The sequence below is a fragment of the Battus philenor genome, unplaced genomic scaffold, assembly GCF_028537555.1.
Source record: "Battus philenor isolate CCGP_79_NKW_IND1 unplaced genomic scaffold, ilBatPhil1.0.hap1 SCAF_15, whole genome shotgun sequence".
Classification (NCBI taxonomy): Eukaryota; Metazoa; Arthropoda; class Insecta; order Lepidoptera; family Papilionidae; genus Battus; species Battus philenor.
The window spans coordinates 14,025,646-14,042,173 of record NW_027181677.1 but is presented as its reverse complement, the minus strand read 5'-3'; the positions used below and the strand labels follow the sequence as shown (position 1 = coordinate 14,042,173).

The 16,528-nt window shown below is 38.9% G+C and overlaps 1 protein-coding gene across 1 annotated transcript; it reads left to right on the top strand.

Annotated features, from left to right (window-relative positions):
• Positions 1 to 130: 130 nt before the first annotated feature.
• On the top strand, positions 131 to 16,489 carry LOC137919034 (trichohyalin-like). Its single transcript, XM_068761996.1, has 12 exons — positions 131 to 286; positions 1,675 to 1,850; positions 3,163 to 3,366; positions 4,095 to 4,215; positions 5,135 to 5,305; positions 6,270 to 6,391; positions 7,470 to 7,613; positions 9,010 to 9,109; positions 10,040 to 10,216; positions 13,594 to 13,767; positions 15,193 to 15,270; positions 16,436 to 16,489. The coding sequence occupies exons 1-12, from the start codon at positions 131 to 133 to the stop codon at positions 16,487 to 16,489; spliced, it is 1,677 nt and encodes a 558-aa protein (XP_068618097.1).
• The last annotated feature ends 39 nt before the right edge of the window (positions 16,490 to 16,528 follow it).

Here is a 16,528-nt window from a genome sequence, read left to right as displayed (position 1 = left end):
AAAGAAAATCTGTTTAGCAACATAAAAATAAGTAAGACTGATTAATTTAATTATTTTTAAATATTTCTGTTCAAGTTAAATTGATGAAGAGTTTATTCTTAATATGTTATATATTGTTTCAAGTTTAACCATGCCTCTCGTTATGAGCAAGGATGAGTGGTCTCGAATCATGGGCTGGACCGACCTGGGCCGTGAGAATCCGGAGACAGTGAGGAAGAGAGAATATATTAGGTATCTCGCCGACACCAGCGCCGCTATGACAAAGTCCTGGCCTAACTCTTTGGAGGTACACAACTATTAATAATAATTCAGTTACAAAATATACAATTGAGTAGCAATAGTCTAGTGCAGAGATTCCCAAAGTGGTCTATATCGACCCCTATGGGTCTATGACAACCCGCAAGGGGTCTACGACAGCGAAAAAAAATTTGGGGGTCCATGAGATAAAAATGGGGGTCCACGATAGTGGATCTCAACACATACCCTGATAGTACCTATTTACTTACATCATACTATCTTATAGGCTATATCTGGCTGCAAAACAACATACTCGTTACTTGTCCCGTATTATGGAATATAGCAAGGAAATTTTTAATTTCCTTTCCATCGTCATACCTATTGGAAAGGGGGTTCAGCGCTATTACCAATCTCCTAGCGAAAAAAAGAAACAGACTGGACATCATTAGCCGAGGAGATTTAAGATTAACCCTTACAAAATTGACGCCAAATGTTGATAATTTATTATTAAAGCATCAGGTTCATCCTTCTCACTAAAAATATTTTCTTATTGCTTATGTTATTTTATTTATAGTTTATTTTATGTTTATTTAATGTTACGTATATTTTACATAACAGAGACAAAATTTTATTTTGAGTAGTTTTAATTTAAATTTAATTAATAAATGTATAAATTAACATGTGTTTTTACTTTAAGTTTTTAACACTAAACTTCACTACAGTTAGAAATTTACAGGAAATCAATATCAGGTAAGTAGGGGGTCTACCCAACACGGAAAAATATGGCAAGGGGTCTACGACACAAAAAAGTTTGAGGAACTCTGGTCTAGTGGATATTTTTTTTTCTTAGTTTTATTTAAAATTTTTATTTCTTGCAAATTATATATGTTTTGTGGTAATTATTATTGTTACTTCATTAAAGTCACTTTACGCTTTATAAGTAAACTTGTAGGAGCTACATTACATCATCGTCTGGGGCGCTCTAAAATAGTTCTCGCTTTGTGATTCGCTGACGGTTTTTATTTGTTGTATATTGTTTTTATAGTTTTAAGAATCGGTATAAATATGAGCTAAGTTTGATACACACATCTATTTTAAGTTCGTGTTGTCTTTACCTATAAGACCTACCGGCTCTAGGAAGAATCCCACAAACCTTTGCCTAATATATACATTGCATATGATATACTATAGATTCATATAATGTTTACTATTATACTGTATTTTTTTTAAACAAACAAATATTTAAAGCAAACTACGTGGGTAGTGATGTCATCATTATAGCCATAGAACCACAGCTGGGCATGGGCATCTCCCATGGATTTCAGATAGGAGCGGTTGGAGATGGCCTGTATCCAGCTTTTTCGACGACTTTTATAAGGACATCTATTCTGATGAGTAGCAAATGAAGATGTCATCATAAAGTTTTAATTTGTAAAGAACGTGAACAAACGCAATGAGGAACTTCGGCGTGCGCGCATCGAAGCTGCCGAGCAAGCGAACACGAACTTCTACAAGCAGTACGTGAAGCGAAAGCGGGAGGAGCAACAGCGTTTGCTTCAAGACGCCAGGGATGTTTATTTCAAGAATAAGGACTCGCCCAAGATGTTCCTCAGGTACACGACGAAAACGTTTCATTCATCTCGAAGCTTCGATCTGAAATTGAATCAGAGATGTGATCCGCATAAGAAACAGTCACAGATGTGGTTTGAAGAATTGCTCGTCTGAAATGTCAATGGGCAGCGCATATGAGGGTCGAAAGGTTCTCGTGTGACAACAAGCCGGTACACTCTGCCTATTCACACTGGGTGGATCGATGGTCACAGTCAAGGAAGTCGATTTATACGAGGTCTATGCCTTGCAGTAGGCACTCACCTGCTGATAATGAATATGTGGTGGAGTTTAACAGGTTAGGTAGGCAATGTTAGAGACAACACCTAGCGAGCTGGAGCACAAAAGTTAAAACGCTTGGATGAAAGATAGACAGTTTATTTTAAAAGTCATCCGCCTACAACTTCAGATACACCAACGCCGTAATAAATTACTTGTCATGCGAATTAAATAATTTTTACATATAACTTTCACCACTCAATTGTACATATTAAACATTGATTCAAAATTAATTTAAGATAGTTTTTAATTTAATATTCCATCAATAACCAAAGATTTAATACAAATTCACAAAACAACAACACATGTCACATGACACCGTTCGCCATTATTATATTTTATAATATTTTTCGGCGTGAGACATGGTTTTGACAACCGCCTACAAATCATACGCCGCGCGTCCTTAGTTTTTGCGCATGCGTAGACCGATGGATTGACAGATAAGCGAAAGGATTTTGACAACTGTGATTATTTCGTTACAAATAAAAGAAATCATCATCACAGTCTTGGTAGAGCAATCGGGATAATAGCAGTCTTAAGGCCTTCCTCGCGGTCTATCACTAGATCCGTCTACCGCAAAGGCCTTAGGATCTAGAGCAATTCACCTTACCCTGAAGAACAAGTTTTTTTTCATAGCATCGACACGAACACGGCAAAAGTGCTTTAAAATTTACTGATAGGCATTTCAAAAAAAGAATACTGGTATTATACGCAAAAGCGCTTTGCTAAAAGTGATTATACAAGCTGCTTACGATCTTTATACACATTGCTTACGATTATACTTATGATCATCATACACGTTGCTTATGCTCGGTATACGCGTTGCTTATGGCTATCATACGCGTTCCTTGCGGTCATGGAACATGATGCTTATGGTGCATACAATAAGAAATAGATACTTATGGTTATCATACGCGTTGCTTATGATCATCAACATCGATTTAGGCAACTCGGCCTTAATCATTTGTTTTATGGAGATTTAAAGGAAGCGGTGTATTTTTTATTAACAAAGTGCTAATCTTCAAGAGTTTAATCTAGGGCAGTGATAGAAACGGTGACCCAGAAGGAGCGCGAGGAGCAGATCAAGTTTATGACGGAGCTGCGGCGGCAGGAGGCTGAGCGCAAGGACCAGGACGACAAGGACATCATGCGCAAGGCGAAGGAGTGGAATGAACTCATGGAGACCAGGAAGAAGCGACGATTCGACGCGAACAAGCAATACCAGAAGGAGATCTTGGATCAGTAAGTCTTTCTAATACATCACATCAGGGCGCACAGACACATACGATCGCAGTGTGGTATTATGGTACGCAGAGGATACTGCTTCCCATCCTCTGGAAATTTGTCTGTGCAGCAGAATTTAAAGACCGCCTATGTATTTTAGCGATTACTTAATTATGAAGATAGGTGTAAAAGCTCTTTAAATTGTTGGGTTTTTACATCTATTATCAGTTATCATTTATTCCTATGTCCCGAAGATGGGGCAGAAGGCGTCCACAGTTTGTCGCCATCCCGTACTGTCTTGAGTTTCACGCTTTACTTGGCTCCATGTCATTCCAACTGCCTTCAATTCTGCAGTGATAATCCGCCGCTAGGTTTGCTTTGGGCGGTCACGTCTTCACCTTGGGTATTCCATTCTAGAGCTTGCCTCGGTTTGTGATCAGGGTCTCTTCATAGCGTGTGGACTATCTAGTTCCACTTGCGGCGCTTGATCTGCTGGTCGATCTATTATCAGTAACTCCGTATAGATTTTTTTTTTGGCGGTGTAAGCCCACTGCTAGGTATACACCCCCAGAAAGATCGCCACGGTGTCTGGTACTGCGCTGCTCGTATCCAGCGACGTCGCGACCTGAACTATGTGGTCTGTCCACCTAGTGGAGGGCGTTTACCCACGCCGCGTCCACCAGCTCGTGTTTGCCACTGGAGAACCTATATGTATATAGGTTATAACTGATTCAATACTTGCGCAGAGCGCATGAGGTCTCGGAGAGGAACAGGAGAGAGTACGAGACAGAGTTGAACCTTCAGAAGCTGGACAATATGAAAGCGGACGAAGAGATGGCGGCTATTAAGAAGTTTGAAAAGGAATTTGTAAGTTTTTCAATTAAACATTGATTAATACAGAAGCTAGTCTAGTGAGCAATTGTCAGTTTATCACCCTGAAGCGAGGTTTGTAGATATTTTTAAGAGACATCTCTTTTTTGCCTGCTGATATCTTTGAGACCGATGTCACTGTACTGTTTTCTTCAGAGTTAGTATTTCTGCTATTTATAGAACAGTAATAATAGCAAGTGAGAAAAACAGACGATACGAGTAATCGAAGGCATCATACAAAATTAGAACATATTATTGAAATATACGATTGATGATGGACGTCCGCTGCAATGTTTAGGCCTCTCTCAAAGACCGCCACGGTACTCGATCCTGTGCTGCCTGTATTCAGCGACTTCCAAGTCCTTAACTATGTCGTTGGTCCACTTAGTGGAGAACATACCCACATTATATGTATGAACATAAATAGATGATTAAATTAACTGAAATGAAAATAATTATAAATAAAAAACCGGTCAAGTTAGAATTTATAAATATAACGATAAATAATACTAAAAGGATATTGCAAAATATCAGACTTGCTCTATGTAAAAGGTCTCTCACATTAGGCGGCAGAGGATTGAAGACTACTTATATTTATGCAACCAATTACAATCCTTATTTAACAACCAATCACACGTGTCTTCTGTGTGAGGCGATGGAAGATTGTGCGACAGAGAAGGCTGTATATAAATACGGATGCTCCTAGTTTTATATCGCATTTAGATGAAGCTGTAAAAACCATAACCGGTTAGCAGCAATAACTTCACCAGATATCGTCGTAACGATCGTATCGTTTATATCGCACAGTAATTTATAAGGTCTGTTGTTGTCACTACATAGTTAAATGCGAATAAACTTTGATAAAATACGTCCCAAAATTTCTACTATCACTTTATATTTGTGTGTGAAAACAAAGAAAGAGGCAGAGAGGGCGCGCATATACGCAGACGCCAAGCGTTCAAAGGAGGAAGCGGACGCCCGGCGCAACGAGAGGGCTGCGAGGGACCTAATGGACGAGCGCCTGCTGGAAGTGCTGCGACGGTCCAAGGCCCGCACTGACCGTAAACGCAAGCAGACTGAGAAAGACGTGAGTGCATTAGATTTTATTTCAGAACTCTCTTTTCTACTGATTGACGTCTGCTGCAAGGTATAGGTCTCCCACAAGTATCGCCTCGATGACCGGTGCCCACATTCAGTAACACTTAGTGTTCCCCGCCATAATTCAGTTCTTTGAGCTATGTTGGTGTCTTTAATTCTTCTCTTCATTCGATCTCGTAAGGAAGATCCTTGTTCTGTTGCTTTCTAGGTGACCTTGAATCCTCTCACAAGACTCTAGTGCCTTACTTTCCTAAGTGGCCCAAAGGTCTAAGTTGGCGTGACCTTATAGTTGGAGCCTATAGAGGAAAGTTCAATCTGATTTTAGCTTCTATCAATTTGGGATCATATGGTATTTTTACGAAAGTAGAATCTTTGTTATTCCTATGTGGATAAAGGTGTTGATTAGGTTTGACCTATAAGAGTACCTTTGTTAGAATAAAACTCTACGAACAGTTAAAAGGACATTGGGCTACCACAGCTTTAGATAGTAATGATCTAAAATTTTGGTTTGTCTTCACGGGTTCAGCTATTGTAACTTGTAAAAACTCGCATATTCCATAATATATATAACCTATATTCGATCTAAAATAAATATCGTTTTTTTTGTCGAGTTTTGGGAATACGGTAGAAATGTAGCTACAGGAGGTCTACCGAATCCTGGGTATACGGTAACATAGAAAGAATTATATTAATTTTATGGAAACTAGAGAAAGATATAACCAGATTATCTATATTTCTATACGCTATATACTGGCAATTTTCTTACATATATCAATATTCTTAAAACACTTGTTAGAGTCTACACTTCCATTTTTGGTGGATAGTCCACTTTCTTGACTTTAGTTTTATGCCTCGGACTGCTTCATTGGTGCTTCATACATATGCTACAAATATACTTCGTGTTAAATACGTGTCCTTTCTTCTTACTAACCATTTGTAGTTCAAACTACCAGGTCCAGGATGAGAAGCTTCGAGTCTTGAACGCGATCAGCTCGCGCCTGGAGAGCGGTGACGCGGCACGCGAGGAACGCGAGCGACAAGCCCTGGAAAAGGCCATGAAGGAACGCGAGGACAAGTTTGTGTTATTCTAAGTTGTATGCTTTTGGCTGAACAGTCGTTATCATGGAGGTTGTATAAACATTCACCAAAGTAACTCATTATCTCTTCTTCAAGATACTTTGTAAGCATAAGTTCATGTTTGATGATTCAACCTCTTTGAACTTCTTTTTACGTGTGCTATTAAAGAAAGAAAAGACAGTTTCTTTACAATGTCCTTCAAAAAGAATATATTACAGTGATTATAAATGAAAGTCTACGGTGAATCAAAGGACTGAGGAGATTTATAGACGAACGAAAGTAACAGATAGAGGCAGATGAATTGGCAAGTTTCAGAAGTAGTTGTCAGGCCGCATAGCGTGCAAAACAGTTTCTAAATTGAGGGCCGCTAGGACCTTGAGTGCAGATTACGAATCAGCAAGCGCGAGGTCAGGACAAAGTGGACATATGAACTTAAGATCTTCGAAAAACGACGAGAGCAGGTTTTTAATCTGTAGGGGGCGGGGAGGAGGTGATAGACTAGCAGTAGACTAGCAGCCAGACGTCTTACGGCTGAAATGATGATAATCGACTAACCAACACTGTAATAATGCGTTTTTATGGCCCCCGTTTTTTGGGCCTCTTTTCCCTACTTTATGCAGGTCGTGAGTTACAAAATCGGATAAAATAAGTTTTTCCAGTTTAAATTTTTTTCTCCATTATTTTTCATCCCTCATATTGTATTTTATATCTTCCTTTTATGCTTCATATAATCTGCCTTTCCTGATTTGCAAATCCTCTTACTTGTATCTCCTCCCTTCTCTCATCTACATTCAGATCACAGTTTTTCACATTGTTTATTACAGATTGATTGACTCATTTTGTTCATTTTATTTATTTACATTTTAGTGGTGAAAGTCTTATTCTTAATTATAATAATTTTACATTACGTGCTAACACATAACGGTTTGTAGCCTGTCTCTGGGTAACTTGTACTTGAATACCAGCTGATCAACACAATCAACTTTTACTCCCGGTTCAGCATTCTAGACATCATATTTACGTTCTTTATTTTCCTCACATTGAAGTTGTGCTAAGATGCGCTACTGGTTCTGCAGGGCTGAGGCACAACGGCAGGCGCGTATAGAGAGGCAGCAGAAGCTTAAGGAGGAGCGGCTGGAGATCCACCGCCAGTTCCTAAAGAGCGAAGAACAGCGCCTTCACCACCTGCACACTATGCGCTCGTGGGACCTTGTCAACAGGTAAAATATTTACTGTTATTAATTGCAAATCTAACTGAGCGAAACGCAAAAGAGTTTAGGACAAACCAAAGCGCGAGGCAATCGACTGCCAGCGCCATCTTTGGGTGTCATCTGAAACAAAAGCGCCTCGAACGCCATCTCTTATGAAGTATTAGAAACAGCTTATATATTAGAGAAAAGCTTTTACACGTATTTCCAATCACCCTATATAAGTGTTTATTCTGAAACATGTTACAATGTTTTTTTTTCTATTGAAACGCGACAGTTTGATAACTCTTGTAAGAACAATGTCTGCAGGCATAGATGGTAAACAATAATGAAATTTTAATATGTAATAATACTTACGTTTGCGCCTTAAACCTGTAAATTTCGAAATATAGTAATTAAAAATCAGAAGACGTCTTATTGCAGAACAATACGCAAACTAGGTAAAAGATATGTCCTTTTCGTAGACCTTCCTTAGCGGAATAAACTGTATGCAAAACTATGTAAAGATCCGGCGTTCCTTCCAATAAATACGACTTAAAAACGTGCGGGACTTTGGATGGTCATAGCGTTAGTTCTAGGTTAGGCTCCGGTGGAATTGCTACCTACCAGAGTATCAGCTCAGACTCACAGAGTTCACAAATCGACTCTTTGATAAGTCAAATAATAGAATGAGACATGTATTTTGTATAAAGGGCTCAGATTTATTATATATCTAACCAGTGGCGTACCTGGGAGGGGGGGGGTGCGGTCCGCATCGGGCGGCACTTACCTTGGGGCGGCATTTTTTAAATTTACTTATAGTTGTAAAAAGCAACTTTTTTATTTTAAATTTATTTTCTTTCTTGAATAATAAATGATTATTATAAGTTTAATATTTTTTTTTATATAAATTGTGATTAACTTTATGATTTCGAACATTATTCCTCGGTGTATATAAATGCATTTTAGTGTAAATTTTGGATTCTAATTCAAGAACAAGATAATAATTTTATTTTATTGTATTCATTAAAATTCGTTGAATTCGTAAAACGATCTTTACGACTTTGTTCGGCAAGTTACAATTTTTCCTAACTAAAATTTTTTGAAGTCAGTTTATAAATGTCATTTCTTTTGAAAAGTTTATATGATTACTTTGAAGTGATATACAATATATTTTTAAATCAAAAACCACTATTTGATTGACATATAATAGAAAGGGTGGCAAACTGGAGATCGCCCCGGGCGGCAAAAGTTCTAGGTACGCCACTGTATCTAACTATATATATATATATATATATATATATATATATATATATATATATATATATATAACTTTACAAAATTGCAAACATAACTAGCGAAAGTATACACGAAATTGCTACTAGCACGTGGAATGGTGTGACGTCACATCATGTTTGTCTCCTGGCAGATTTAAGAACGAAGAGATTTACCACGACTTCCTCGACAAGCTGCGACAAGAGAAGAAGCGGAAGACGAACGAGTACAGAGAGGATCTGCTCAAGCTCTGGGTCTGTGAGAGATTTAAATTCTTTTACATAACATAGGCACGGTCGATTGTTACTGGCTAGTGTTACAAAACGCACATAAAACTAGACTAAAAATAAAGAGAAAACGTGTGTGTGTGAGTTCGTGTGTTACTATTGTATACTTCTATCACTTTTATTTATGTATGAACTTCTCATTCGTACACTCTTGTCAGAGTGGTAGTCATGTTCCGGTCGGATCTGGTGCCCCTTCTGCTCTCTCTGCGTCACCATGTAGCTCGGTGTGCAGAGCATTCATTTACTGACTTATTAGTGACAGTTCTGATGATGTTCATATTTAATGGAATCAGGCGTTACCTCGCGGAAGTCCATCCTAAGTACGAAAAGGACCAATATTTAGCCACTTCCGCACATGCTTCCGGTGTTGAGTAATTTGGCGGTGACGGTTGTGTGATTCGCATTGTTTGCCGCATACGCATTTATCAGCGGGCTGGCGGGCGGTGCACTTTGTTGCACGACTGCTACTGCATATGCGGAAGTGGCTAAATATTGGTCCTTTTTTTACTGATGATGTCCGTCCATCTTGTTGGAGATCATCCACGAGATCGCTTGCCTTCCACTTTTCCTTGCACCACCGAACGTTACATTGAGTCCTCATTACTGGTGACATGTAGAAAGAACTTGAGGATTCATATTTACATGATGCGTGATGACCTCTATTATAAGTTGAGTCCTTTGGGGTTCGAAACCTTGGTTCGATGGACCGTTCATGGGATTCTGAGCATCAGTCACAACCACCACATCGAGGCATCAATTTACCGCATCATAGATATATATATATTTGAAAATACTTCGCAAAGCCCATTCGAAAGTATAACTATTTTTTTCATTGCTCTGTTTCAATACTATTATTAATGATTTTGATGGTGATAATAATGAAGTTTGGTCTGACAGAAAGAGCGCGATGAACGCGATGCCCGCGAGCTTGCAGAGAAGCGATACTTCTATGGCGAGTACGCGGAGCAGCTGATGCGGCAAGCCGAGCTGAACACGCTGGCGCACGGCGCCGCCCTTCTTCAGGAGGCCGCCGCCCACGAGCGCCCGCCCTACGCTCTACACCGTGCCATTGACGTGAGCAGTTACTTTTTTATACAATATAACATTTCTATTCTAGCCACACAGCACGCTTGGAGCTGGAAAAGTTAAGATGAAGCAGCAGCTACAAAACTGATGGCCGAAAGATCATTAAAGTTTTTTTTAAATATCCTTTGTTATTGCAAGCCTCTCGATTTCTCCTATCTCGTTTAGTGACAGGGAACTTAAAATGTTTAATTGATTATTTCATATCCTTCTTTTTATTTCTTTAATCCTCTTTCATTTTTCAAACATACTTCACATGATTTTACACACTCCTTTTCATTACCTTTCATCCTTCACTTCACTTCTCAAATATAATACATGTGATATATTGGGTTTCTTATCTTTATTCATCACAATTTATTTAGTGCGTAAAATCTTTTGTTTTACCGTTTTCTTATTTTCATTTTTTTTTGTAATTGGCTTCATTTTGCTCACTTGACCCTGATATCTTTATTTATGAGTTTTATTTTCATGAATTGCCACTTTTATAATCCCTCTGCAATATTTTGGGAGGGTGGACGCGGTCTTGGCCTAGCCCTTCACGGGGCACAGGGGGTTCTCTGAGTACCTTCACAGGTTCAAGCTCAAGGAGGACCCCTCGTGCTACTGCGAACCGGCATGGACCAGACCGTGGCCCACCTTGTGGCCTACAATCCCGCACATGCACGGATGCGCAGTGCCCTAGAGACTGAAACAAAGCTAAAGATAGACATAGAGAGCATCGCCGTTATGATGGGCGATTAAAAAAAATATTTTGGGAAGATCGATCGGAACCTTGAGGTTCTGGAATAGAAACCACCGCATCCGATGTAAGATATGCCCCGCAAATGGCACAGGTTTACATGATCACTCTCGCTCCAAGTGCTTCACTGTACCATCGACGTAAGCACACGCTTTACTATGCAATAGATATACACCAGATAATTGATAATTTCAATATAAGCCACAAACTCCTAGATATGCTGGCCGCTTGGACATGGAGTTGAGACCACAGATAACAGTGGAACATTTCAGATGACGCAAGAGTTCAGTGCGTTTCAATAGGAATATGCCAAATGTCACATATACACTGAATTTTTCTAGAATACGTTTAAACTTGTTTTTGTGCGGTCGTTTTCTTTGCTATTGCTAGTGCAATTTAAAGCATACATTTAAAGCAATTATTTAAAAAGTTACAATGTAGGTAATGTATGTAGCTACCCGAGATATATATATATCTATATATATCTCCATATAATGATTATATGGAGATCTCCCAATCAAACAATAGTACGTCAAACATTAATCGCTAGCGCTGTCTCGCTCACACAGTACCGACACGCAGACCAGTGCGGGTTCACACACCCACTAGTTGTACTACGCAAAATGTATATAGCAGCAAAATAAAGCAAGAAAAGCAAAGAACGAAGTAACGTAGGAAGAATCCAGAAGAGAATCAAGAATCGTTCGAAGAACTTTTACTCAACGAACTATCTCCTACATGCCAACTAAAAAAGTCTATTCTTAAATTTGCTTACTAATCCACCGCACAATAGGTTCGTGTGATAATATTAATATAAATTTATCGAATGCCATACCATATATTATTAGCAAATGTAGTATACATTCACACCTTTAAGCTTTTATATTATATTTAAGCAATGATGCTTTATACAGGTGTTCGCATTTTATGCGAACTGCGATCGTGTATCGATGCTAATACATGGAGTTAGACTTGCCCACATGGCGACTCCACAGTACAGACTTTTCATCACTTACTCAGACACTGCTCCGGAATCGAATCCAAAAGAAGTAACCACGTGACCTTATGTGAAAACCTTAACATACCTCCGTTCAACTTACCGGACCATCTCAAGAAAAAATCTACAGCAGAATCTTTTGATGAGTTGGCCCGGCACATTGTCCTAAACCTCAAGGCATTTAACGGTCTGTAGCGCTTGGGCAGCGACTTTAAATAAAATAATGTACCAACTAATATATAATTGTGTATTCCAAATTGTATTGTTAATAACAGGTTGTCAAATCCCTTCCGCTTTTTTGCTCTTTATTCAATGCTTTAAAAAAGTGTTACAGTGATCGGATTTAGTTCAAATATGCGCCGTTTTGTTCGATAATCTGTTTCCATCTAGACGGCAACTTCGTAATACCTCCCTCGTAGAAGCCCCCCTCCTTATTTGCGAAGAACTCGGACAGCCACTTTTCACAAACCTCTTTTGAGTTCAACTTTACACCACCAAGGGCGTTCGCCATGGACAGGAACAGGTGGTAATCACTTGGCGGTATGTCCGGACTATATGGTGGATGTGATGAAACCTCCCATCCGAGCTCCCGTAGCTTCTGACGAGTCATCAACGAAGTGTGTGGTCTGGCGTTGTCCTGGTGGAACACTACACCCTTCCTGTTGGCCAATTCTGGACGCTTCTGGTCGATTGCCTGCTTCAAGCGGTCCAATTGTCACCGGCCTTCGACCACGACTGTTTTCGCTTGATATTGTCGTATGTGATCCATTTTTCGTCGCCAGTCACCATCCGCTTCAAGAATGGGTCGAGTTCGTTCCGTTTCAGCAGCATATCGCAGGCGTTGATTCGGTCCAGAAGGTTTTTTTGCGTCAAATCATGCGGCACCCAAACATCAAGCTTTTTTTTGTATCCAGCCTTCTGCAGATGGTTTAAAATGGTTTGGTGACTAACTCCCATCTCCTGGGCGATGTCACGAGATGCCACATGCCGGTCTAACTCGATGTAGTCCATGATTTAATCGGTATTTGTCGTCACAGGTCTTCCGCCGGCTGGCTTATCCATGGTGTCGTTTTCGCCGGCTCTGAATCGTCGAAACCATTCCTCCGCGGTTCGAAGTGATAGAGTACCATCCCCCAAAACACCATTAATCTCACGGAACGTTTCTCTAGCGGATTTGCCTTTAACGAAGGAAAACTTTAAAATAGCGCGAATTTCGGCGTTAGTGAACTCCATGTTTACACGTCTATAACTGTTGAACGCAATATCCAAACTAATCATGCATAGCGTCGTTTTGTAGGTTATGTCAAGACCTTTCAAAATAATGTATAGTATTGCCAGATACGAGCTCTGTAGCGCTTAGTACATAGCCGCGAAATTCAAAAGACAAAAAGGCGGAAGGGAGATATTTGACAACCTTTATGTATAAATTTTAGCTGTATTTATCCATTAGAGAAAATTGTGTAAGAAGAATTGTAAAAAGTTATAAAACGCTGTCGCGACTCGCAGCTGGGAGAAGAAAGATCCGTATCAAATAGCGGCAACCCTCTCTCAACTGTCTGCGTTTAGTAAAATATAACACTAGCGATACAAATTAGAATTAATAAAAAAAATACATGGGGTTGTCTCCAGCGCTACTGCAAGCAGCGGCGGCTGTACCCGCTGCCGGAGTTGCCGCTTCCGCTGCAGAAGCACTTCCCGCAGTACGCGCCCACCGATCGCTCGCAGCGCTGCGAGCGACTGCGCATGGCTGGGTTTACATGCGAAGAGGAGCCCGATAAACACGATAGCGGAACAGACAATAAGGTAATACTGACTCTTTTTATATGACCCCCGTTATTGGGGGCCTCTCGTACCCCTATTTATGGTGGGACAGGGACTTTATTTGCAATTTAATTTTTCAAATGATTTTTTATTTTATCTCCCTTCTTTCATATTTTACTCTCTCTTTCGGTCTATTATCTATCTTTCATGCTGCATTTCTACTTTCTTACCATTTTGCTCTGTTCATCTATCATTCTTTCCTCTTTTCTTATTACATTTTTATTTCACATTTTTACTTATTTTCTATAATACATTATATATCACATTTGAGTTTTATTTTATCACATTTCTTATTATTTGGATTTTTATTTTTTGTATAACGTTTTTAACTATTTTCTTGCAACAAGCGAGGAATTCTCTCCTAGTTTCTTTTTTGCCTATCAGGGAGGCTATTGTCTTCTCCCTGATTTCAACGCCCGACCGGCACTCGAAGCCGTCTACTAGTACAGTTGGATCTACGACATAGTTAACATCACGGGAAGGCATTGAATACGAGCAGCGCAGGAAGATTCAGTAATTGAATCCAACTCGGCGGGGCAGCGCCCGTGAAACTATAAAATATCATCTCATGATGTGAAGATGATGAAGCTAAAATTGCATACCTGTATAGTTTGGGTTTGGGGTTGTCTGACGGTGTTTGGGTGTATTACTTAAACGGTTTTATTTAGTTCGACCCGTACGGAATTTATTTGTTTATTTATTTAAGTCAAAATTAGAAATTGAAATTTAGGCACCTTCCCGTTGTCAGATTGATCTGAAATTTGGTACACACATTTAATTTAGATGACAATACAATATAATAAAATCAATAACATTATAAATCTAAGATGGCCGCCGATACAAAATGGCGGATTACATATTTTTCCTTAACCTCCTTAATATGGGTATCAAATGAAAGGGCAAATTCAAAATTCAAGATGGATGCCGTTCCAATATGGCGGACTAGGTACATATTTTTCCAAAACCACCACAATATGGGTATCGAAAAACCGTTTAAGTTAAAAGTTTTTTAAATGTATTTATTTTGAAGAAGAAATACGAAATCGGGTGGTGATTCACCCCTACACGCTAAACGCGTATAATAATAATAATGAAGCTTTATTTCATTCCATACTTAAAATTAGTAATTTTTAATAATGGTTTTGATAAGTTTGTGCTAAGTTTGCATGAACTCTCCAAGGTGAAAGCCTCCTCCAAAGCTTTCCATTTTTCTCTATCTTTATCAACTTGGAGCCACCCGTGCACCTGCCTTAGCCTTGATCTCGTCAGCCCATCATTAGGTCTGCCTCTCGCTCTGGTACCTCGTGGTCCCGTCCATTTTATAACCCTTTGTGTCAACGCGTATACTGTCATATATATTAATAGATAGAAATTTATTTTGACTAAGTTTGCCGTGTTTTGCTTTAGCTCGAAAGGGTAGAGACGAAACCGGAACCGGCCTATGCCAGGAGAGGTCCCGCCAATGGACTCCAGAGAAGTTCTAAGGTAAATTTTTAATTCAAGCGACAATTTTGGTGTTGGATTCCATCCGAATAAACGGTTTTATTTAATTCGACCCGTACGGAATTTGTTTATTTGGGTCAAAATTAGAAATTGAAATTTAAGCACCTTCCCGTTGTCAGATTGATCTGAAATTTGGTACACACATTTAATTTAGATGACAATATAATGTAATAAAATCAACAACGTTATAAATCTAAAATGGCCGCCGATACAAAATGGCGGATTACGTATTTTTCATTAACCCCCTCAATATGGGTATCAAATGACAGGGCTACACTAGTAAAACACGATCATTGTCAAAATTTAAAATTCAAGATGGACGCCGTTCCAATATGGCGGACTAGGTACATATTTTTCCACAACCACCACAATATGGGTATTAAAATACCGTTTAAGTTAAAAGTTTTTTGAAAACCTATCTAGGTTTGTATATTCAGCGTCTGTTCCTACAATTGGAATGTCTTATAACGATATACCTCGTAACAATTTACTTGTAAAACAAAATGTATGAAACGTGTTTAAATAATAAAGTATATATATGTATTGGTTTAATATCATGTCTATTTTAAATATTGCGGTATTTTTTTTATGAAGAAAACTTTAGGTCTTAAAAATAAGACTGTTTTTTTTTTGTTGTGCAGCGATTTCTCGTGGTAATTGTGCCTTCTTTTGACATCATCCGACATTTATAACTTCATACTAAAGTCGTCGTTTCAGCCCAGAGATGTCCACTGGCGTAGGCCTTCACCAAAGATAACCATGGAGGGAATGGCGATGATAGCAGTGTGGTATTATGGTACGCAAAGGACGATGCTGTCCATCCTCTGGAAACTTGTTTCTGAGTAGAAGCAATTATATATAACTAATGCACAGTGTTAGATTGTTTCGAATCGAACCAACAGTGACTTACAATCGCAAGTCCCACTCCTCCACTACTGGGCTACTATTGTTTCTTTTTTAATTTATCCTGTAGTTTATATGTATAGTATGTTTTATGCTAAATTTATTGCTTGATTTGAACATAAATTTTTAGGTCCTTATATAGTTCTTTTTACAGGAGTAGTTTATATGTATAGTATGTTTTATGATAAATTTATTGCTTGTTTTGAACATTAATTTTTAGGTCCTCATATAGTTCTTTTTACAGGAGGATCTAACACTCCCAGCCATCACCCTGGGCTCGGCGAATGCAGGGAAATAAAACGAGTCATTTAGAAAATATTTTATTTATTTATTTATT